General features: G+C 40.3%; 1 protein-coding gene across 1 annotated transcript; it reads right to left on the minus strand.

Annotated features, from left to right (window-relative positions):
- Positions 1–565: 565 nt before the first annotated feature.
- Positions 566–23139, minus strand: LOC106609998 (uncharacterized protein C4orf54-like). The gene is made up of 2 exons (XM_014209083.2): positions 18148–23139; positions 566–3292 (listed from the first exon to the last, which is right to left on the minus strand). Exon 1 carries the CDS (start codon positions 22758–22760, stop codon positions 18168–18170), a length of 4593 nt encoding a protein of 1530 aa, XP_014064558.1. The 5' UTR covers positions 22761–23139; the 3' UTR covers positions 566–3292; positions 18148–18167.
- Between the last annotated feature and the right edge of the window lie 3450 nt (positions 23140–26589).

Raw genomic sequence — 26589 nt, forward strand, 5'->3', positions numbered from 1 at the left:
TTGCTTTGCCACATTTTTTGCAGTATTACTTTAGTGCCTTGTTGGAATATTTTGTACTGGCTTCCTTCTTTTCATTCTATCAATCAGGTTAGTATTGTGGAGTAATTACAATGTTGTTTATCTATCTTCAGTTTTCTACTATCACAGCCATTCAACTCTGTAACTGTTTTAAAGTCACCATTGGCCTCATGGTGAAATCCCTGAGCGGTTCCCTTCCTTAGACGCTACAGAGTTAGGAAGGAAGGACGCCTGTATCTTTGTAGTGACTTAGTGTATTGATACACCATCCAAAGTGTAATTAATAACTTCACCATGCTCAAAGGGATATTCAATGTCTGCTTTTTTTTTTACCCATCTACCAATAGGTGCCCTTCTTTGAGAGGCATTGAAAAAACTCCATGGTCTGTGTTTGAAATTCACTGCTCGACTGAGGGACCTTACAGATAATTGTATGTGTGGGGTACAGAGAGGATGTAGTCATTCATCATGTTAAACACCATTATTGCACACAGAGTGAGCCATGTAATTGACAATAATAAAAAAGAATAATAACCTTTCTAAAAACATAATTCCACTTTGACATTATGGGGTATTGTGTGTGACACAAAACCTCAAATTAACACAACAAACACAACAAACATTTTGGAAAAGTCAATACTTTCTGAAGGCACTGTAAGTAGTGTGAATGTACTGTTCAGTAGAATGTGCTACTTTGTGTCAGGATTCAATTAGACTTCATTCTAGTATTCAACAATTTATCAGGATAATGCGGAACAAATGTCCTTTTGAAGGACAAGAAACATCATCAGCCAATGTTCAACTGTTATAGTATGCACTGCTATTGATTAGTGAATAAAATAATTTATCTAGCCTTCCAAGTGCACTAATGTGCCCAACAGCAATTACACACCCTTAAGAAGGAAATTCAGTTTACATACCACAGTATATGAACCATTTCATAAAAACCAACAACACAAGGAATTATATGTAAAATAAAAATACAAATAAATTGTCTTCTCTGGTTTGACATTTTGAAAGGTATCATGTTTGACGTTTGAATCCAAATGTTTGCATGACAAAGGTGAAATACCGTTAGTCAATTTAATCCACCCTTTTGTAACAGGTGAATATTTTTCAAAATGTTATAGATCCATGGCCCAGTGGCTTGTACTGTGACTATACTTTCTTCCACAGTGGAATCAACTCACAGGGTACTTTTTTATACAGTATGTTGTCACAGACAGAAAACTCAAATATATTTTTCAGGTTCATAGACTGACCAGCAGCTGAAAATACCTTTAATGCATTTTCTAATGTGTAAAACAAGAAAAACAGCAACAGCACATTCAAACACGGAACTTTAAAAAAAACTGAAGAAAGCACCATTGCTCTAAGCGTGAGTGTCTATTGTTGCACTGCAGAATTGTTCAAAAGGAAAGAAAGAGATTAGTATCTTTTTTTAAGTTTAAAGTCAATTTCATGTTAGCTCATTCATCCCTGGGTGTGAGCTGAAATTGTTTTAATAAATGTAAAAGTCCACATCCCAATTTGTTTTAATAATGAGCAATTTTCAATTAATTAATTTGATTTCAAATCATAACCTGAAATGACTGAATTGAAATTTGAATTCACCCCAACCCTGGCCCTGATTGAATATGAATATAAGCATTTTTTTTACAATTGGCATTCAGAATTATTCTGGAAGTATTCAGAATGGGCATGAATTAGCAGTATCCACTATTTTTTTAAATAATTGCCATTTAAGAAAAGGATCAAAGGGAAAGACAATTCCTTTCCCGTTCCTGTTTACAAGTAGGCAACCACCCAAAACATTGTGAAATCATAAATAAAAAAATACTTATGTATGAATGAATGATCGACTGATGCATTTCTAATTTATCTGAGTTCTTCTGTATTCTACCTCTTACCTCTTTAATGCTGAAGTAGCACGCTAGCCTGTTGTCTGTTCACATAATGCATAATACCTCACAATTACTAAACACATACAGTACATACACACACAGGCATTGTCCTTTTACACGTGAGTGTAAAAGTTAGCCAAAAGCTATAGTGGAGGTTATCCCATAAAATGTCTCAACTATAGCTGGCTCCCCTAAGCCTACAGTAAAGCTACTTGGGAAACGTTTGCCCCAAATATACTATATAGCCAACCGCTGACTCTAAACAACCACTAAATATGTGGCAGGTCCCAGGGCTCCAGCTTTTATCAGTCTATCATCATATTATTTGCATACAAGGAGAGCGCCATGCAAATGTCATATAAAAGCACATCAAATCATACAATCCAATAACTGTGTGGCTATTAGATGCAAAATGAGGAAACGAAGGGTGCAGCTAGTTCAGAGAGCGAAAGGGATCTTTTTACTGCTTCTCCGGGTCACCAAAGAGCCAAGAGAAAAAGGAAACGCATCAGTTTAGAGAATAAAAAAATCCCTTATTAAAAATAATTCCTGGATTGGATTTTCAAACTATATGATGCATTGAATTGGAATTAACCCCCCTGCACATGCAAATGTTTTCCAATGTATGGTGTAACAGGGTCTATTGTACGTCTACTGATTAAATATTTTTGTTGGGACAGTCACACTCGCGCACACACACACACAAGTGTGTGACTTTTATGGGCCTTCTATTCTGCTTTTCTGAATTACAGGTTTACTGGACTCGAGTGAATCCTAACTTCCACTTAAATTGAAATGTTTACTTATTCTCCCATTAATCATAGCAGCTTGTACATTGGATGCTACTGTATGATGAATGATACTGTATGCTGCAATATAATTTTTTCAACAATAACTGAGAAACAAACATAACTTGTTCTGAATTCAAAACAGACGTTTGCTTCGCAGGATGGGAAACGTGCTGAATTCAATGTTTGTAGATCCAATAAAGTGTCTAAAATGTTGAATCTTAATTGGAAAACAGTCTACATTATTTCCTTTTGAATCACAATATTGCAGTGCCTGAATCCAATTGCTTTTGAACAAAAGGAATGGTCTGTAATCTAAATACAGATCTGAAAGCAGTTTTACAAAGCAATTAGCTACCTTACAAACAAGCAGTAGGCATGAAGCATAGCTTTACAGATACAGACGTGCTGCAAAGACCACCGGCAGGATAGAGTTGGATGGGGCAGTGATGGTGGCAGGTGGTTGGGCTTGGAAACATTGTGGGTTCAGGTGGAATTTGGTGGACTGGGTGCGAAGAAGGCTGTGAGAAGATTACCATGAAACATCTACTTATCACAGGACAGGCTCCTCAAGAGGCACTCCTGTGTAGAAAAACAACAAAGGATGGTGGTCAGGACACATGCAATAAAACTTAATCATGATAAGGGTTCATTTGAAAAGGCTTGAATTTGTTTTTGTTTTCTTGGTAAACCTCACCCCCAATATTTTGACCACATCCACTTTTGCAACAATGGTGCAGTAAATTAAACACTCACATTAACTATTATACCTGTGTGATACTAATTACTCAATAAATTGTGTTCAGAGGCTAATTCAGTGCCTTGTGATTAGAGTGTCTTCCCTGACATTGGAAGGTTGGGGGTTCAATCCCGGTGAGTCATAGCAAAGACTCTGGGACCCGATGCTTGGCACTCGGTATTAAGGAGATGGATTGGGGGTGAGGCCCGGTGATATACTGGCATCCTGTCCAGGTGTACACCAAGCTACCTCACGCTACAAAAACAGGAGATAGGCTCCTGTCCTATGGGCTTTTCTGTCTTGGACAAGATTCATTATTTAATTGTATTGATAAAGAGACAGGACACCACTATGTTAGCTTTAGGGACGCCCTTTATGAAGATAAAACCGGATATGTAACACAGAGCATTGTGCGTGCTGTAGTAGAGTGGTTCCCAACCAGGGGTACTAGTAACCGAAAAAGGTTGGGATCCACTGCTGTAGTACATCATGCCACAGCAATAACATCGTACTAGCATGCTGTTATTTAAGTGATAATGCCCTCAAAGCCAGTGTTTGGAGGATATATTGAATTTTGAAATAATGTTGCAAATGTCAAAGACACAGACAGCAAGTTTTATACAAATGTGTTCTTAACTGACTTGCCTAGTTAAATAAAGGTGAAATAAAAAATAAAAGATGGAAGAGGCATTTTAACGTCATAGATTTAGCTGGTGGTAACTTGTGGAATAAACACTGGCTGGAATGTGGTTTTAACCTATCTGCATTCAGGATTAGACCTACCCGTTGTATGGAAGTTATTTAGTAGTTGCCTTCTGATAGAAAGTTCAGCAACTTCTGTCATTCATTATCAATAGCCATTTAACTTCATGACTATGCAATTACAAAGCAACTACTACATTAACTTATAAGATAACACAACGTTATTACTTGAGTAATTACATCATTATTAAATAGGTCTAACATTTCATATAAAGTGTTACCCTTTAATTCACAGCCCCATCATTGCGAAAGTGGACATGGTCAAAATATTGGGTGTGAGGTTCAGTGTGGTGTTATTATACAGCAATAAGAGCAACTTAATGTAAAGTGGGACCCTTAAAAGATACACTGAAACGTAGTAAAAGTATGTAACCCCTTTACGTAAGAGCTGGAGGTCAGCACCGCTCCACTTCCTCCTCCACTTTTAGGAGAGAGGGGCGACCTATAAAAACTTTAACCTGCTGCAGCCTCGCTCACCAATCTGCCCCCCCCCCAGCATCTGATCTCTCCCAGCAGCTGTCCTCCTGCATCAGCACAACAAATACTTTACATTGCCTGACCTTTTCTCTCCCGTCGCTATCCCAGCCGTGTCCAATGCTTCCACTCAACCCCATCTGACTCCCTAGCCATTGACCCAGCTGACATGTATTCCTCATGCAATTGTCTCAATACACGACACATTTGTGTGTGCGCGCGCGCGTGTGTGTGTGTGTGTGTGTGTGTGTGTGTGTGTGTGTGTGTGTGTGTGTGTGTGTGTGTGTGTGTGTGTGTGTGTGTGTGTGAAAGAGAGGATGAGGACAAGAAGGGGTAGGGGAGGGTGCATAGAGTTGAAGAACAATGAATTGATTTTAAGTTTCAATATATCCACAAACGTCAATACACAAAGGACAGTGCCAATTGAAATCTCCCTTCACATATATGATCAATTTAGTATTGAGGAACCCAAATTTTTGTATATTTCCCCCACGAAAATGTAATTAAGTTAAATGTAGACGTAAGTGATAAAATTGTATGAAATACATTTTCAACATTTAAGCTGTATTTTGTCACAATAACCAGGTTTCCATCCAACCTTTTTACGCACGTAAAGTACATGCCGGATAATGATGGAAACAGCAAATTTGTCATAAACTTTCCAAATGTCAACAAAACAAATTACGCTAGACAAGGTGGGATCTTTTTGTGTCTGTAAAATGAATTATGCTACCAATGGCAGCGAAAACACTCTTATGTGCAAATATTGATATAATAACCATCATATTGAAGTAAACTTGGAGTCACACGATGACATGTTGTGTGGTCCTCCGACTACGACTCGGGGAACGTTTATTAGGCTACAGATGATTCACAGGGTGGTGAAAGTGCAAGGTGATGATCTTGATGCTCCTTTCCAATAAATATTGAGGATCTTATTCGACCAGTTCTCTGCTGCCAATGACTGGAACGAATTGCAAAAATCACTGAAGCTGGAGACTTATATCTCCCTCTCTCTTTAAGCATCTGCTGTCAGAGCAGCTGACCGATCTCTCTACCTGTACATAGCCCATCTGTAAATAGCACACCCAACTACCTCATCCCCATATTGTTGTTTATCTTCTTGCTCTTTTGCACCCCAGTATCTCTACTTGCACATCATCATCTGCACATCTATCACTCCAGTATTAATGCTAAATTGTAATTATTTTGCCTCTATGGCCTATTTATTGCCTTACCTCCCTAATCTTCTACATTTGCACACATTGTACATTTTTCCATTGTGTTATTGACTTTACGTTTGTTTATGTGTTGTTGTTTTTGTCGCACTGCTTTGCTTTATCTTGGCATGGTCGGAGTTGTAAATGAGAACTTGTTCTCAACTGGCCTACCTGGTTAAATAAAGGTGAAATAAAATAAAATTAATTCTGGTGACATGAGGATTGATGCTTGGCTGCTGTTTGACAAATTAAAATAATCTCACTCTTTTCATTACAGACAGAATCTCAAAATGCTTGTTAAGCAAAATAAACAAGTCATTTAAAAAGAAATATAGGCTACAACAGTAGCTAGATCAAGTATGTTTGAGTGCTTCTTGAAGCCTTCAGAAGATGGACAGCTGCAGTCATGAGAGGATCTGATGATCTGGGGACCGGAGGTGGTGGCAGGGCGTCTCAGCCTTTTGCAGCTTTTCTTTACTGGGACTCTGTGATGAGCTCCCCACAGAGTACAGCCCACGCCTTACTTCAGAACTACCCCCTAAGCAATGAAAAAAGCTGGCCGCCTGTCAACTCTGCATGCATAGCCTCCTCTTGGGTCACCATTGTTGAAAAACAACCCAAAGGTGTCGTTCTAATGAAAACATTAGCTAGCTTATTGGCCTTGCTGATTTTCATCAAGTTACAGGCAGGATTCCAATTCATGATATCAAGACTTGATCTGCACGCTTTTAGCTGTTGAAAAATAAAGTTTGTAAAAAGTATTTACATAAAAACTATTAAATATGTACAGAATTTACATGAGCTCTTTGCCTAGGCTGCCACTAGGCGCCATGGCAATTATAAAACTCTGATGTTATACAGTTCATTTGGGCAAGGCATGTGGCTGGATTCTGTAAATAACTTAAGACCACTTTCGATAAACATTGGAGTGTGACTTTCATTAGTGGATTAATTGATAAAGATGACTTTATAAAATAAATCATTTGAATTAAATATTATTTGCGCCAAATACAACTGGTGTAGACTTTACCGTTAAATTGCAAGATCGCAATTTCAAGATTTCAATTTCAAGTTGCAAGATCGAATCCCCGGGCTGAAAAGGTCAAAATATGTCGTTCTGCCCCTGAACAAGGCAGTTAACCCACTGTTCCTAGGCCGTCATTGAAAATAAGAATTTGTTCTTAACTGACTTACCTAGTTAAATAAAGGTTAAAATAATATGCTTTCTTATGAGCCTTTCTCAATGATGCACAGTTTAAAAATAATTATACAAATTGAATTAAAATACTAACACGAGGAATACAGTAAAATACTTAAGAATGGAGCTATATATAGGGAGTACCAGTACCAGATCAATGTGCAGAGGTACGAGGTATTTGAGGTAGATATGTACATGAAGGCAGGATAAAGCGACTAGGCCTCAGGATAGATAATAATGAGAGTAAAATAAAGAACAGATTAGCAGCAGCAAATGATGAGTGTAAAAGTGCGTGCGTAGTGTATATGAATGTGTGTTTGTGTTGTGTTATGTGTGTGTGTGTGCGCAGTGTATATGAATGTGTGCTTGTGTTGTGTTATGTGTGTGTGTGTGCGTAGTGTATATAAATGTGTGTTTGTGTTGTGTTATGTGTGTGCGTAGTGTATATGAATGTGTGTTTGTGTTGTGTTATGTGTGTGTGTGTGCGTAGTGTATATGAATGTGTGTTTGTGTTGTGTTATGTGTGTGTGCGTAGTGTATATGAATGTGTGTTTGTGTTGTGTTATGTGTGTGTGTGTGTGTGTGTGTGCGTAGTGTATATGAATGTGTGTTTGTGTTGTGTTATGTGTGTGTGTGTGCGTAGTGTATATGAATGTGTGTTTGTGTTGTGTTATGTGTGTGTGTGTGCGCAGTGTATATGAATGTGTGCTTGTGTTGTGTTGTGTGTGTGTGTGCGTAGTGTATATAAATGTGTGTTTGTGTTGTGTTATGTGTGTGCGTAGTGTATATGAATGTGTGTTTGTGTTGTGTTATGTGTGTGTGCGTAGTGTATATGAATGTGTGCTTGTGTTGTGTTATGTGTGTGTGCGTAGTGTATATGAATGTGTGTTTGTGTTGTGTTATGTGTGTGTGTGTAGTGTATATGAATGTGTGTTTGTGTTGTGTTATGTGTGTGCGTAGTGTATATGAATGTGTGTGGGCTTTGTGTGGGAGTGTCAAATTAGTGAGTGTGCGTAGGGTCAGTGAAAGATAGAGTCAGTGGAGATAGTTCGGGTACCATTCATTGACTATTTAGCAATCTGGCTATTCATATACTTACTATTAAATAAATACTATTCAGATACTAAGCTATAATGTATGCTTAAAATATTTGGGAAATTATATTATTTTATACGAATACAATTGCTCAGAGAAAGAGATTTGTTTAACAAGTATTTTTTTTCTCAAAAAGGTAGGGGTCAAAATGATTGACACCCCTGTTTTCAATACCTTTTCAGGATAACCGCACTGAAAATGTGTTTTTGCCAGAGCTACAGACGGCTATATACAGGACTACTGTGAGAAACTTTTTTTTTTAAATAGGCGGTGCTGCAGCACCCTCAGCACCCCTACTGTACTTCCTGTGTCTTAGGGTTATTGTATTGCTGGAAGATCCACTTTCAGATCCAGTTTCAGCCTCCTGGCAGAGGCAACCAGGTTTTTGGCTAAAATGTCCTGGTACTGGGTAAAATGCATGATGCCATTGACCTTAACAAGTGCTCCAGAACTAGTGGAAGCAAAATAGCCCCATAACATCAAAGTACCACCACCATATTTTACAGTAGGTATGGGTTCTTTTCTGCTCATGCATTCTGATGCCAAACCCATCACTGGCATGCATGGCCAAAGATATTTATTTCCATGTCATCCAACAATGTCAACAGCCTGGGGCCTCATTTATCAAAGATGCGTGCTCACAAAAAAATACTCTAAATCAAATTAAATCAAATCGAATTGTATCAAATTGTATTAGTCATATGCGCTGAATACAACAGGTATTACAACCTTACAGTGAAATTCTTACTTACAAGCCCATAACCAACAATGCAGTTTAAAAAATACAAATAATAAGAAATAAAAGGAACAAGTAATTAAAGAGCAGCAGTAAAATAACAATAGCGAGACTATATACAGGGGGTACCGGTACAAAGTCAATGGGCGGGGGCACCGGTTAGTCGAGGTAATTGAGGTAATATGTACATGTAGGTAGAGTTATTAAAGTGACTATGCAAAGATAATAACAGAGAGTAGCAGCGGCGTAAAAGAGGGGGTGGGGCAATGCAAATGGTCAGGGGTAGCCATTTGATTAGATGTTCAGGAGTCTTATGGCTTGGGGGTAGAAGCTGCTTAGAAGCCTCTTGGACCTAGACTTGGTGCGCCGATACCGCTTGCCGTGCGGTAGCAGAGAGAACAGTCTATGACTAGGTTGGCTGGAGTCTTTGACAATTTTTAGGGCTTTCCTCTGACACCGCCTGATATAGAAGTCCTGGATGACAGGAAGCTTGGCCCCAGTGATGTACTGGGCCGTACACACTACCCTCTGTAGTGCCTTGTGGTTGGAGGTCGAGCAGTTGCCATACCAGGCAGTGATGCAACCAGTCAGGATGCTCTCGATGGTGCAGCTGTAGAACCTTTTGAGGATCTGAGGATCCATGCCAAATCTTTTCTGTCTCCTGAGGGGGAATAGGTTTTGTCGTGCCCTCTTCACAACTGTCTTGGTGTGCTTGGACCTTGCGTGCACCTAGTATTCCCGCAAAATTTAATATGGCTCTGATTTATCAATGAAAACATGGATATATGTTGCGTGTGACTGATACATCCCAATAGAAAAAGGCTCAGTGTCATTAACCTCGCAAGGTGAGGTATTGAAAGGTATTGAAAACAGGTGGTGTCAATCATTTTTACACCTACCTTTTTGAGATAAAAAGTATTACTTGTTAAACAAAATCTTGTTCTCTGAGAAATTGTATTAGTATAAAATAATATAATTGTAACATTTTTTGGAGTATACAATATTTTAATTATTTATTTTATACAGTCAATTTTGCTCGTATTTATCAAGGGTGTCAATAATTTCGGGCCACCACTGGACATACAATGTGCTATCCTGTATGATTATTTATCAGTTCAGTTTCTGTTGAAACAGTTGAAACTATATGTAACTTAATTGAGTTACGCAATATTTTTTTTTATACTTGATTGGACATGAAGAGCAAAAATGCTAATATGATATTATTGACTTGCATTGAATTTGGGCCACAAATGCTAAAAAGTTAGCATTTGAAACAGTGATCAGGTAAACAAAACCAAAGCATGGTGGTCATACCTTGTCCATAGACTGCTTACATGGTAAGGAGACCAATATGTCATTTTGTAATTTGGGTGAACTATTCCTTTAGGAATCTCTGTTATCACTCATTACCATCAACGAGTTGGAACTAAGGCACTGTATCTAACGGTACAGACATTGGCCTTTATTCACAATGTGTCTCAGAGTAGGAGTGCTGATCTAGGATCAGGTCCTCCCAGTCAATATAATTTTTAAACATTATGATCTAAATTAGAAACTGATTGTACATCAGCACTCCTACTCTGAGATGCTTTCTGAATACTTTACCTCGAAAGTATAGGGCAAACTGAAAACATCACACAGAAATACAATTTTTCTTTCTTTAGAATTCACTAAAACAAGCAACATCAAGTAGGCCTACCAATTGTGTATAATTATTTAAAGTACCAGAAAGTATTGTTACCACATAATCTTCTAGTAAACACTAGGAAACTACTGGAAATACTACCGTAAAGTACAGTCTGTGACTGATTACTTAGAAGCACTGATAAACTATAATACCAGATAACTCATTTGGGGCCCGAATCAGACTTACTGTAGGAAATGTACGCCTTCCCTACGCACACCATTCCTACGCACTTCTTAGTAGTTGGTATTCAGACTTACCCTATGTAGGTGCATAACAGGCTTTGAATGCGTGGTTCCCCTGCGCTTGCTGAATAAATGTAATTCAACCACTGAAAACCCTCCCACTTCGTGGCCACCAGATTTTCTCGTGGAGTATTCATTCAGTATTATTATTATACCTTTATTTCAACAAGGAACACAGACTGAGACCAAGGTCTCTTTTACAGCTGAGCTCTGCGTATACATGTTTACACATACAGTTTAGGTACAGTGATTAAGAAACTAAACAAGACAAACAAAACGATCACAGATAACACAAAAAAATACAGCAGCAGATTACATTTACACATAGGTTACCCTAACAGCACAAGAACTTGCATTACATGAAACAGTTACAAGCAATACAAAAATACAAATCCTCCAATAAATATTTAAAATGGGCAAGGGGGACAAGAGTCTCAAGTTTAAGTTTAGTCTGCAGGCTATTCCATAGGCAAGGAGCATAACAGGAAAAGGCAGCCATACCCAACTCTGCAAATCGCATGGGCTTCAAGTGTAATCCATGCTTGAGACCTGGTTTTAGGAATTATAATTCAAATATTATTGAGTGATGATAAATAAGAAGGTAGTTTATTCAGAAGTGCTTAATAGACAAACACGAGAGCATGTTGTTCTCGTCTCATGGACAGCGAAGTCCAACCCACATTTTGATATAAAACACAGTGGTGAGTTCTGTAGCTAGAACCCGTAATAAACCTAAGTGCGCAATGATAAGTAGCATCCAGCGATTTAAGTGTTGATGCCGTAGCATGCATGTAAATAATATCCCCATAATCTATAACAGACATAAAAGTAGCTTGCACAATTTGTCTTCTATTTGTAGAGGACAAACATGTCCTGTTTCTATAGGGGAAGCCTAGCTTGATTTTTTGCCATTTACAAAGTTCATCAATATGCATTTTAAAAGACAGTTTATCATCCAACCATATCCCTAAGTATTTATATGCAGAGACCTGATTAATTCGAGAACCATCTAAGCTCGTAAGTGCAAGTGTATTTTCAACCAACTTTTGGAACCTAAAGGGTTTTCAGTACATTTATCTAAAGCCATCCCTTTAAATTTGGTGTGCCTTTAATTTGAATTTTCTCCACAGACTATACTACAATATATGGAGAAAACGGTTCAGAATATTAGGGACCCGTGTGACACAGCAGTCTAAGGCACAAGTCAAGGATCATATCACCGCCACCCTAGACCCACTTCAGTTTGCATACCGCCCCAACAGGTCCACAGATGACGCAATCGCCATCACACTGCACACTGCCCTATCCCATCTGGACAAAAATAATACCTATGTAATGCTGTTCATTGACTACAGCTCAGCATTCAACACCGTAGTACCATCCAAGCTCATCATCAAGCTGGAGGCCCTGGGTCTCAACCCCGCCCTGTGTAACTGGGTCCTGACTTTCTGACAGGCCGCCCTCAGGTGATGAAGGTAGAAAATAACATTTCCACTTTGCTGACCCTCAACATTGGGGCCCCATAAGAGTGTGTGCTCAGCCCTCTCCTGTACTCCCTGTTCACCCACAACTGCGTGGCCATGCACACCTCCAACTCAATCATCAAGTTTGTAGACGACACAACAGTAGTGGGCTTGATCACCAACAACGACGAGACAGCCTACAGGGAGGAGGTGAGGGCACTCGGAGTGTGGTGTCAGGAAAACAACCTCTCACTCAACGTCAACAAAACAAAGGAGATGATCGTGGACTTCAGGAAACAGCAGAGGGAGCACCCCCCTATCCACATTGACGGGACAGTAGTATGGAAGGTGGAAAGTTTTAAGTTCCTGGGCATACACATCACAGATGTACTGAAATGGTCCACCCACACAGACAGTGTGGTGAAGAAGGCGCAACAGCGCCTCTTCAACCTCAGGAGGCTGAAGAAAGTTGGCTTGTCACCCAAAACCCCGACAAACTTTTACAGATGCACAATCGAGAGCATCCTGTCAGGCTGTATCACAGCCTGGCACGGCAACTGCACCGCCCTCAATCGCAAGGCTCTCCAGAGGGTGGTGCAGTCTGCACAACGCATCACCGGGGGCAAACTACCTGCCCTCCAGGACACATACATCATCCGATGTCACAGGAAGGCCAAAAAGATCATCAAGGACAACCACCTGAGCCACTGCCTGTTCACACTGCTATCATCTAGAAGGTGAGGTCAGTACAGGTGCATCAAAGCTGGGACAGAGAGACTGAAAAACAGCTTCTATCTCAAGGCCATCAGACTGCTAAACAGCAATCACTAACTCAGAGAGGCTGCTGCCTACATTGAGACCCAATCACTGGACACTTTAAATAATGACACTTTAATAGTGTTTACATATCTTACATTACTCATATCACATGTATATACTTTATTTTATACCATCTACTGCACCGTGCCTATGCCGCTCGGCCATCGCTCATCCATATATTTATATGTACGTATTCTCATTCACCTCTTAAGATATGTGTGTATTAGGTAGTTGTTGGGGAATTGTTAGATTACTTGTTAGATATTACTGCACTGTCGGAACTAGAAGCACAAGCATTTCGCTACACTCGCAGTAACATCTGCTAACCATGTGTATGTGACCAATAAAATTTGATTTGATCTAAGTGCTAGAGGTGTCACTACAGACCCTGGTTCAATTCCAGGCTGTATCACAACTGGCCGTGAAAGGGAGTCCCATAGGGTGGCGCAGCATCGCCCGGTAGGCCGTCATTGTAAATAAGAATTTGTTCTTAACTGACTTTCCTAGTTAAATAAAGGTTAAATACATTTTTCCAAATCAATGAAAGAAAGCCATGTAGGCCTAAATACATGCATATTTGTCTATTTTTCTGCACCAATTGGTAGATTTAAAAATACTCTGATCTTGTATATTATATATTTAGCGTTAGGAAAGTATTCATGAATAATAATAAAAGACAGGTTTGGAAAGCCTTTACGCACTAAATATATTGGTGAATCAAAATTACAGTGGTTTGATTCAAAGTGTACAATAGGGGTTGAACAGTAGTCCTATAAATCTACCCACTAATCATGGATCTGTGATGACAATGGTCCAGTCGTCATGAACTGTGCGCCAGGCTACAAGTTTAAACGGCTACATATGTGAGCTACAAGTCCCAATTTACTGCACATCTTGTAATACATTAGACTAATATGAGCCACTATTGCTAGTGATCCTCAGGAACAACCACACAAATGTGACAGAGGAAAGAAAGGTAAACTAAGTATGTAATGGAATGATGCAAAATGTAAGGAAATGAGCATTCAAGTGACAGTTATAGATATACAGTATGTGGGTATAACTGATGGTGGCTACCGAAAATGGCTAATTGTTTAGCCTGATACCGTTTTTGTTAAATACAGTAAAAAGCCCAGGGATATTTATTTTATTTTACCTTTATTTAACTAGGCAAGTCAGTTAAGAACAAATTCTTATTTTCAATGACGGCCTAGTTGGTTAACTGCCTTGTTCAGGGGCAGAACGACATATTTTTACATTGTCAGCTCAGGGATTCGAATTTGCAAACTTTCGGTTACTAGGCTACCCTGCCACCCCAATATAATTAAAACATACTAAAAATCATAAATCAACTCGGTAGGTTTGCCCCTTTAATGTCATTTGCGCATGGCTACAGAAGCCTATAGCTTAGGTCTCCAAATGTCATCATTGCAAGTAATAAGCCCAGCACTTCATAAACTTCATTGTGGAAAAGTTGAAATGTTGATATGCTTCAGTTAGCTGCCATATGACTGGTTTTACATTTGTCTCCAGCGATCCTAAGGTAAAATAGATCCAAAACAATTGACATTTCCTCACCTGTCTCTGTCTTATTTCAATAAACAAACTCGATAACTTGAAAGGCCTGATTGGAGACAGCAACGTAAAATAAAAATAAAATTCAGGGGACTTATATCAAAAGAAAAGTGTAAAAAAGGTTAATAACATCATCATTCATCACAAGGGAACAAGATGCTTATTGTGCCAAGTCAATCTGGTCTCATCATTCATTATACTAATTCATAATATCTAACATTCCTCATTCATCTTAAAGTTCAAGTAGATGGGAGGAGGTGAGGGGGACGTGGCACTTTTAATAATAATGCAATAATGGAGCATTAATTAAATTCTTTATGAAAGGCTTTATGAAAATTGTCGCAAACCCACTTACACATTTTTTAAATTACAATTTAAATAAAAAAATAAAATAAAAAACTGCAATCTGAATATGTTACGAATTCCAATTCGTACAATATGTTACAAATTTGTAAGTGCTTAAGATTTCGTTCAATCTCTTTAACCCACTTGGTGGTAATTGTAAATTGCTTATGAATTTTCTTCATTTCACAACACAAATCTCAAACCAAAAACCATTATTTCTCAGGTGGTGGATTTTTTTTTTTACAAATTTCATAGGGCCTGATTCCGACCCGAGTTAAGTGAGCATAAATGTACCGTAATCCCGTTTTTATGCACTTTTCTCTCTATGCATATTCTGACCTTGAATTTAAGTATGAGAATAGAATGCTATTCACCTGCTATTCGCTAGGGTGGAGATCTAAGAAATGAAGGTGTGGCGGAGGTGTGTCTACAGATACATCGTATTTTGACCTTGACTTAATTCTCTCATAATTCCACCACCATTACGCGCACGGAAACCATGAATAAGGTCGAGCGAACCTGATGGTTCCAAGTGGAAAAAGCATTTACTAGGTTTTTTTCCAATAGAAATAACAGCATTCTCCATGCACTGTAATTTACAACTTCATATAGCTTGGTAAATGAGTAATTCGTTTGAATAAGGGAATTGTAAATATAAATGACACTTGTTTTAGATCTATTTTAATTTATAATCGCTGGAGACAAATGTGACACAAACTGAAGCATATCAATATATCAACTTTCTCACAGAAAAGTTTATGAAATGCTGGGCCATTACGCAGAATTGAAATTGTACAGCTTTTTAACTTGCAGGGATGGGCACTCTTGAATGTCTGAATTATAGGCTACCTTGACGTTCTCTGTTTCCTATTTCTATCATGTTAAATATTTAGCCACTGTCAGTATCAACTATCAGTAGGCCTAATAACCACACATATTCAACTGCCAATTAACTGTTAGTTCACTTCAGTTGGTAAAGCCTACATTATCATTCATTGAATTACATTGTTTCGTTTATCTTCATTTGCTTCCGCTCTAAACGCCACGGCGGGGAGGATCATTAGTCACAGTTCATAATGTAAAAAAAAAGACATGTAGGCTAATTAAAATACTACGGAGTGGAGCACAGACCAAGCCGTAACAGTTTGAACCCGACGCAACGCGCAATACTTGTGTCACGTGTGCTCCCTCTCCGGCCTCTAGGTCACCAGGCCGCTCGTTATATGGCGCACACCTGTCACCATCGTTACGCGCACCTCCGCGTCATCAGACTTACCTGGACTCCATCACTTCCCTGATTACATTCCCTATATATGTCACTCCCTTTGGTTCCTTCCTCAGGCGTCATTGTTTCTGTTTCATGTCTGTGTGCTGTTAGTGTTTCTTGTTTTGTATTATTTTCCGTGTATTTTATTAAAACACTCACTCCCTGAACTTGCTTCCCGACTCTCAGCGCACTCGTTACAACTTGGCCGTGTCATTACACAGTTCCTTGGTTCGTGCAGGCAATAGCCTACTATTGTACACTATTCTCCCTATTATAATTCTATGTACACTAATATTCCAACATTATCATGGGTTGAAAAACTGAATGTGGCAATTTTTTGAATTAAAGCTGCAATATGTAACTTTTTGGGCAACCTGACCAAATTCACATAAAAATGTGTTATTGATCTGTCATTCTCATTGAAAGCAAGTCTAAGAAGTGGTCTATGTGTAATATTTCTTATGCTTCCAGTTCATAAGTTTTGTTTTTGCGTCTTTTACTTTCGGTTTTGTACACCAGTTTCAAAGAGCTGAAAATACAATATTTTTGGTTATGGAAAATATATTTTACAGTGGTTTAGATGGTACAATGATTCTCTACACTATGTCACATAAACGTAAATTAGCCTAACTATTACAATTTTAGCAACCAGGAACTGCAACTTGGTCTCAGAGCATTTCATATGATATGTATGATATGTAATGTTTCGTATGGTATGTATTAATTTGTGGATGTTCATCACCCATTCCATATGATATGTTGCAAATTATAATTCGTATTATATGTTACGAATTGCAAAACGTACAATATGTTACAAATTTGCACAACGAATGATAGGGTTAAGTTTGGGGTTAGGGGAAGAGTTAGCAAACATGCTAAGTAGTTGCAAAGTAGCTAAACATTAGTAAGTAGTTGAAAATATGCTAATTAGCTACAATTCTAAAGTTGTCCTTTGGGTTGCTAAACATTCGAGTTATACGCCCACCCATTCACCCCGACTAACAACGCTACTTTAGTTTTTGCCTAAACTAACCATCTATCTTACGCAACCATACCAAACGTAACCTATCATACTAAATGGAGTGTCTCGGATTTACATACAGAATAATACGAAATACTCTGAGAAGTTGGAAAATGGCAGAGCATCTTTAATCAAACCATCGTTTTCTTTATTTTGTGAGTAAAGAATCTCCAAGCCTGTTTTTTATGATTCATAAATACTTTCCTAAATCTAAATAATCTAAAGATCAGAGTATTTTTTTATCTACCAATTGGTGCTGAAACGGAGACTAAATACATATTGCCTATTTAGATGGCGTTCTTTCATTGATCCCTAATATTCTGAACCCGTAATCTCTAGATATTCTATTGAGTGTCGACAAAATTCTAACTAAAAGGAACACCATATTTAAAGGGTTGAATTACATTTATTCAGCATGCGCAAGGGAACCACACCTGCAAAGCGCGTTACGATAAGGTAAGTCTGAATACCAACTACTGAGAAGTACGTAGGAAAGGGGTGCGTAAGAAAGGCTTAATTTCCTAAATTGGAATCAGGGCCATACAGAGAGAATACTCACCTGCTGTTTATGCCTTCAAAAAGTGGATTTTAAAGGGGCTGTAGATTGTAAACAAAGACACTATGTAAACATTTTAATGGCATGCTTGGTGGTATTCCAGTACAGATTGGGGTCTTTGCATGTTGTCAATAAAATATATTTATACAAGTAATTTAAGGTTGTATTCCAGCCACAGACTGTACAGCTTAGAAGTGGTACAAGCATGAGTGAGAAGGAAAGACTCAAGGTGACTCACTGTGTATATTCCCTTAGTGGTTACCGATGCTCCACCACAAAGCTCATGGTCGTCCCATCGAAGAAGGGTGGTGCAATGATTCTCGGGCGCTGCTGCGACGTGATGCTGATAACCGGTGGTTTCCCTTCTGACAAGGCCGCACTCCCCCGGGTGGTGACGTGGTGGCCCAAGGTGACGGGCACTGACGCTGGCACTGACCCTCCAGTAGCACTGTAGTAGGGGCTCTCTGCCCCCGTCATGTTACCCTCCTGTCCCCCCCCACGCACCAGGGTGTATTGCCCGTGAGCCGTATCCCCGCTCTCGTCCTCCAATTGGGATGCCACGTTGGATGCGACCTGGGGTGTCATCACCGTCTGTGCAGGAAGCATGGGTGAGAGGAACCCCGGGTAGATCATGTAGGTGGGTGCGTACAGCCCCCCAGTGTTCAGCGCCAGGGGGGACACGGACATGGGGGTCACTGGCTGCAGCTGTGGCATAGGTATAGGCATGGGCACATCCACATACTGGCCCGTCTCAGGGTCGAAGAGACGCCGGGTGACTGGCTCACTCGGAGTGTCCACCAGGTAGTACTGTCCAGTGGTGGGATCAAAGAGCATCTTCCTCTGGGTAGGCTGGAAGGGGTCTCCCTCCGAAGGGGTTGTGGGCAAGGGGGCAATGGACGGGGAGAAGCAGAACACCTGCGGCTGGGGGGCTCCTTGCTTGACCACTGGTAGAGAGTGGTGGTAGATGGTGGCGGTAGTGGGGGTGGGGGACTGGATAGAATTATGCTCGGATCTCTTGGTGTCGGTGATGCCAGGTTGACTGGCAGCAGGGCTGTTTGGGAATACCTGCTCTTGAACGGGCAGTTTCACTTGACCGACATACCTGCCTTCTACAGGTATTGTTAAGTAGTTTTCAGAGTCTGGGTTGCCAGATTTGATGGGCTGTGGTGGTGTCTCTGTGGTGGGGCTGCTTTTGAACCTTCCCCTGTCCACCAGGGCTCGTTTTGGGGGGGATATTTTCAATGACACTGGAGCTTTCGGGGTCTTAGTGCTAATGCTTTTCACCATAGAGGTTGCATGTGATGGAGAACAGGGTTGTGGCCCATTCCTACTAGCAGAGCTGCTGCTACTGACAGCTGTCTTAATGCTGTTCCCCAAATGAAACACGCTCTTGTTACTAAACATTTTACTTTGTTGTGACTGGGTTTTAAATGTGTCCTTTGTGAATGGGACATGGATTATTCTTAGACAACCTTTCTCTTCTTGAATGTTGCATGTTTCTGGCAACCTGTCTGTGTTTGTCTCTGTAATAAGCCTCTCTCTGCCACCTGCTGAACCTATCTCCTCCGGGCCACCATGCTCCTCTTTAGCAATGAGTGACAGAACATGACTGTCTGTAATAGGCCAGGGAGCCTGGCTCTTGCGCTTCCATTCATTTCTGTCAAAAACATAAAGCTGTTCCATTGTTTTAACGGCCGCCTTTAGTTTCTCTAACGCCCCCTGTTTTGGTATTTTCGACTCCGGTTTGCGTTCACCTGCCTCGACCATTTTTTCCTGCTTCTGTTTAGCCTCGGACTGATCTGTGTTGGGGTGTTTAGCGAAGCCAATTGGAGGTCTGCCCGTCGCCCTGTGCAGCGACGTGGGTTCATTTTTGGCACAGTCTGGAGATGGTTTGGGGGATGACCTATCGTTCTCAATTTGTCTCTGCTTTGGAGCCTCGGTTACAAGCACAACTTGTTTAGTACTGCTATTTGTATTTACAGACTGACATTTTATTACAATTGAAGAGGGAGGCGATTTTATACCAGGTTGTTTCTTAGAAGCTTTATCATCGCGTAATGAGGCAGTTGCAGGGGCGACTGCGCCTTTACTCTCGCTGTTATCCACTGAGACTAAACGATATGAACTCTTGACCAATTTACGTACGTCTCTTACCTGATGAATTGGCGTCTGAAACTTGCACTTATTGTCTCTTATATCCCTAACTGTAAAGTGTGGCACTCTGTCTGGCGCTGGCAGCACCTGGCATTTGGAGTCACCTGCTGACTTTATTGGATCACTTATATTAGGGGTTAACAAGTTGTCAATAGTTAGCGGATTGCATTTGTTTTCTTTTACGCTCCTCAGGCGTATTTTTATCTCGGGTGCCTTTGACCCTTTCACGATTCCTGCATTGTTGTCAGGTCTAAACTTTCTCTCCCGGTCCCCTTGTTGCTCTTTTTGCGCACCGAGTAAAGTACTGTCTGACATCTGTTCTTTCAATTCTGTATTTTTAGGGAGACGCTGGGAACTTGGAACAAACAAGTGTGACAATGTAGTTAGCTTGCTACTTACAGCTCTGGTGTCTAACTCCCTTTTCCCCGTGTTATCTGTTGTGGAGTGTGTCCCATCTAAAACGGTACGAATTTCATGTTCATCTCGGGGCTCTGGCTCACCATCCCTCCATGATTTGAATGCGCTGTTTTGGCAATGGCTCAGGGATCCTCTTGTGTGCTCGCATGCATCCTTTTGAGAATCTAGTCGTGCCTCATTTATGGGCTGAAGTGTTCTAGTGCTTGCTAGTGTTCTTGTACGCTCTTCCTTGGGGTTACAAGAATTAGGTCTACTGTCCACAGCCCCTTGTTCATCAGAAGAATTGCTTGTGTATCCCGAACCCGATTCTGAGGATTGACTATGCACGCCTCTCTCTGTATCCCTCTCTCTTATCCCATCTTGATCCTTGCATTGAAAGCATGGGGAGTGCGTGGGATGCGTGTCCTGTATCTCCCCCCTCTCCATCTTGCGCTCCTGTTCAAATTGCATTTTTTTGGAAATTACATTTTTTAAGAGACTTGATGCGAAACTTGCCTTCTTATGTGTGCCTTCCATGCAATCACCCGCGTCACTGTGTTGGTAGCTCACTTCATTCCCTGGCTTGGCTGGCAAGGTGCCGGTAACTTCATCAATGGAACGTGCTCCTGACGCATTTTCTGAATATTTGGGAGACTTCCCGGGTTCAGGTGACCCCGCTTCAACATTACAGCGAAAATTCAATGTCTTTGTCAAAGTGATAACCTCACTGCCTGGTTCAAATGGGCCTGCAATCTCTACGTTTTGGGTAGAGGAAGATGCATGTTGTGGACTAGATATTTTTGTATTCAAAGAAAACATCTTGGTTTGTTGTCCTTTCTTATTGCTTATGGCAATACCATGTATACTTTTATAGTCTGCGTTCTTGCTCATTTCAAAAGTTGCAGTTGCACTCTTATGGGCGATTAGATTTTGCTCTCTGCCATGTGACATATTACCATATTTAAGGTCAACGAAAGCTGACCACTTGTTTAAGCCAAGCCCATTTTCTGACATTGAAGACTCACTTGAAGTGCTCAAATTTATAGCATCGAAATAGGGACATGCTAAACTCCTAAATGATTTGGCGGTTAAATTACGCACTTCTTTATCAGCGTCGTCCAGTTCACTTATCGAACTTGACGCACCGCTGGAATATTCGTTAACATCTTTCCCTCTTAATTTAGTTGCAAAGTGTTGACGTCCCGGGGCCGGGATAAAATATTGGGATCTATCGCACAAGGCTTCCGCTCTGGCGTCAGTGCTTGTAAAAAAGAAGTGACTCCTGTCTCCCACGTGCTTGGTATTATAACAAATGTTTTCATTCTCAATGATATTGTTAGAGTCGTTTATCGCTCTTGATGACGTCTTGATTGACAGGTGAATTTGCCCCGCCGAATTCCCACTACTGTTTTGGTTTTTACAAATGCTTTCATCTGAGCTGGGGCATTTGTCAGAGTCACAAAACTCACTCTCAGTGCTGACAACTGCACAACCAGAAACACGTTGGTGCACATTACATTGCGCCTTGCTGCTTTTTACTTTCGCCTGGCTCCTACCATCCACTAGGCCTATCAAAGTTTCCTCCGTTGTTTCATCGCTTTCAAAAGAGGCATAATCCACAAATGAATAAACCAGATTATCGTCCTCAATATCCCAACAGGTTCCCCGTCCAAAATCATAATCGACATCATGGTCAAGCTCTGTCAGTTGGATTTCGTGCGTTGTAATGTAGTGCGATTCGTCTATCACCGTATCAGGAGCACAATGGTCTGAAAATACTACGCTCTCACCGTCGTCCGATTCGGTTTTACTGTTCAAATACATGTCTGTGTATTGTAACTCCTCACACTCGCTGGGGACATTATAATCACGAGGCACAATTTCGCTCTGGGGTTCTGTCGTATTGTCATTCTCCAAGTCCACATTGCTGTTAAATTCTGTCAAATACGTGTCCATGGGGTGATCTTCCGAGACAGGCCTATCTGCCCACCTGTCCTTCGATGGTTCCTCATAGATTTGATCCACATTGTCATCAATCTCGCGAACCCCGGGGCTCCTCTCTCTGGACGTATCACTGTTGCATTTGAAAACTGCAAGCTGGTTACCGTCACCGGTAAAAGTCACTTTAACAGTTTTTGTGCCCTCTGAATTCATATCAAGTAAATCATCCAAATCAACATAATTGGATTCGTCACTTTTTGCCTTAGGGTTGCACTGGTTTTTGTCTTCATTTCCAGGGAGCAGCTTTCTATAAGGTCCGGTGTCGTCTCGGTAAGTGAGAGTTTTCTCAACTGCTTCCATTTGTGCGGTTTCTTAACGCCAGAAATGCTCTTTGTTAGCGATGTTATCCTGACACAGGACGGAAAACTGCGCGAGGGAGAGACTGGAATGAGGGAGGGAGAGTGAGAGGGTGTCGGTCTAGTCGCCCTCGGAATCCCCAGTGGTATATTCCGCCGTCCGTAATCAGCGCATGGAGTTGTTGCTCTTCACCGCTTCTCTCGAAGACAGTTGTCTGTATAACGCTCGAGTAACATTTCGGATGACATGTCAGCTACATTGGCAAAGGCTGGGGTCAAACCTTCGTCACAGAGTGCGATTTTAGGCCTACATGCTAATCTACTTGATGCTGCTCTCTTTGATAACATAGCGGTTCACAATCAATTGCGCGGTTGAGAGAGAGAGAGAGAGAGAGAGAGAGAGAGAGAGAGAGAGAGAGAGAGAGAGAGAGAGAGAGAGAGAGAGAGAGAGAGAGAGAGAGAGTGACTATGTGGATTTAACGACCCTCATGGAATGCGCGTGAACATGATCTCCCTGTGCCAAATTACAATAAATTATGCACAGCGACTTACTTACGCACAACGTGTTACTGTATTTTCGAGTAAATATTTGATGCGCCCATGCAGTCTATTAGATACTAAAACGTAAACATCAAACTCTATAGTGTTGCCTTAAACATTTGCATATGTGACAAATAGGCAATAAAAGATAACGGAATGGAAGACGCGCTATTTTTATCAGCCGTGCATGGGACTAAACCTCCGTGCCGCACAGCACAGGCACTCGCTGACTGCATAGTACTCTTCTTGAAAAATATTAGGTCCTAATTTAACTCCTAATTAAAAAAGTATTTTAGAAGTATGTTAAAGTGGTTCAACGCTAGCTGCCTCGTATTTTCAAGAGAATTGTCGCATCAGCTACTGTATGCCCAAAGTGCAGTTAAGGACATGGAATGTGCGTCACCTTTCCTACAACAACAGCTAATGTTCCTAGAAAACAGCGAAAATCTCTATCCAGATCTTTCTTTGTTTCGTTCTATACTTTCTAAATAAATACCTTCTAAATAAATAAATATTTAGGAAGGAAATATTTTCTAAAGAAAGGGAAGATGTGCATTTGTTAATTCATGGGCAAGGTAGCTGATTTAAATCAGAAATGCATAACATCAATGCTCTAACAAATTAACAAAATTGCTAGGCTACTTTGATATTAGAAGCCGAAACAGCTATATGCTGCTTGATAAATACCACTCCCGAATAGGTCAACATCTTTCTGCTCTTATTGTCAGACATTATGATTGATTGGAAAGGAGCATGAAATAGATCAGTTGGCCCCAAACCAAACCGGCCTTATGTGGTAGCTGCAAATACATTGGACTTAAAATATTTTTTGACAGCTGAATGTTATCAATGCTCCACCCACGATTTTCAACAGCTGCAAACTCTTAATAGCGAGAACCAGGAAGGTTGTCCGATAGGTTCTATTGTGGAACTCACTGCAAGGACTGAGACTCACCTAAATCCAATGCGTCAACAATGGTATATGTTTTTCTCATCTTATACAGTATGTATGGACTTTGTGATCGACCTGACTGTATATTAACTTGGTGACAAACTTGATGAAAAAATTTCACAATTTGTACAACAGTGGTATTCAAACGTCTTCACCCGAAATGCCAAAAACATTATCGGGGACAGTGGACATCAAACACAAATTTCTGCAGAATAACCATTATTCAAATATAAAACATTGATGTTCACTGGCACGATTTCTGAATGGATGCTATACTGTTTGAGCTCCTTTGTTGATCTGTCTTCTTCTGACTTTTCAATCATTGACTGGTGCCCAGAGGTCAGTAATGAATCAGTAGGCCTAATGGAGAAATAAGACATTAATGATGCTTTTAAATTCATGTTATATAGCCATTGATTCTTGAAGAATACAGCTTCTAAATGTCTCATGACCTTAGTTTAACTGTCTTACACTATTACGTACGTTTGTAAACAATGTAGGCCTAATTGTAATCAAGCACTGTATAACTTTTAAAAAAAGGAAGAAACTATCATTTGGATCTCAGGATGGTCGACCCTTGCATCCATAGCTCTGTCTATGAAATTGAGAGTGGCTGCATTTCTACAGCCCCATTCCTCAGCTGTTTTCCAAAACAAGATTTCTGAGGCATTTATGTAGTGCTTATAAAGATGCTAAGAATGCCCTGTTAAGCCTGTGTGACCACACACACACACACACACACACACACACACACACACACACACACACACACACACACACACACACACACACACACACACCTCTTATTTTTCCGAAACCACTGTCGTGTCTGTGACTATCATTAAATGTGAAGACTTATTTACATCAAATCAGTTCTCTAGGTTTAATTATTATGTGATTAAACTAATCATGTAAACATTAATTAATTAGGGAGTCGGGGCACCACGGAAAATGTTGAGATTACAAAGTTATAATTTTCTGAATATAACTCTTCAGATATTTTAATATCTGATCAATTAGTGTTCTATGAATGAATGATTATTATTACCTCAATTCTCATTACAGAACGTCGCAAACCCTTGGATATCTGCACGAACCCTAGCCAAAATCATGTATCAGCAATATGCAAATTGGCTTATTTATTTATTTACTAACTAACTAAATAATCACACAGAATTACAGAACAAACAAACAGTAGATATTGGTTACTAACAATGATAGAAATGTCCCTAGTGGGCTATGCCAATATGACGGCTTGGTAAACAATGGAAAGGGGTGGGGAAAGACAAAATGGATTCACTACACACAGTCTATAATTATATTCATTGAATGCTAATCCTTTGCACATGAACGGCCGCTCATTCGAGAATAAATTGCAATGTACATATTTACGCCTGTATGTCATTGTTGTCTCTCCGTTAAACACTCAATCGTCTTGTAGAGTTCACCAGAGTCTCTGGTTAACTTTCTCAGAAGTCACAATGTCTTTCGTGATTGTTGGTGGTTAGAATCGATACTTCAGAGTACCATTCGGAAATGTTCTCATAGATAGATGCTTCAGCGGTTGTCTGTTTTCTCACTCTAGATTTACGTCATTTCTAGCTGCAGACTCATTCTGTAGTGATCAATAGTCTCAGAGTTTAACCATTTCCAGCCGTGTAGCCAAAACTACAGCTGCATGGTCTCAGTGCCCTATAGAATTGTAGCCATTCCAACGTGGGGACGATGTCCCAGCTTTTTCTGACTTCTTAACCAATCGAGACATCCGGCTTACCGTGGGTCTCTTTGGCATGAAATGTAAATTTGGTCACGGGTGGTCTTATACTCTGGAGTAGAAAAGGGCGGTTCCATGATGCCGATGTAATGTCTATGCTCATGTGGGCATGGCCATTGATTTGGTTAGCTTTATATGAAAACCCATACTCTCATTTAGAAGGGTAACATCACATTACATCTTTTCACAAATAGTTTCATGTTTAATCACATACGTTTCACAATATTTAGATGTAAACCTGACAGCTGGGAAATGTACACTTTAAGTCATACAGTTATGTGTGTTTCCTGTCCTCCATGAGATCGCCAAATGAAACACACTTGTCAAAACTGTCCCTTAAGTGTCCACGGACCATTCCCACATTCTCAAAAATATAAATATTGTTTAGTTCTCCCATTTTGGGGATATAGGAGTTTTGAACAAAATAAGGTCTTTGTTCTCGCTCTCCCTAAATACTGCATGGCAGTTTCTACCAGGTATTTATGACCTGTCAACAGGATATGCAGATGAGGCACAGGCACAGCCTTGTATCAAGGAACGACTGTCCCCCTGGCGCCTCTAACTTGA

This window comes from Salmo salar, chromosome ssa08 (assembly GCF_905237065.1).
Source record: "Salmo salar chromosome ssa08, Ssal_v3.1, whole genome shotgun sequence".
Classification (NCBI taxonomy): Eukaryota; Metazoa; Chordata; class Actinopteri; order Salmoniformes; family Salmonidae; genus Salmo; species Salmo salar.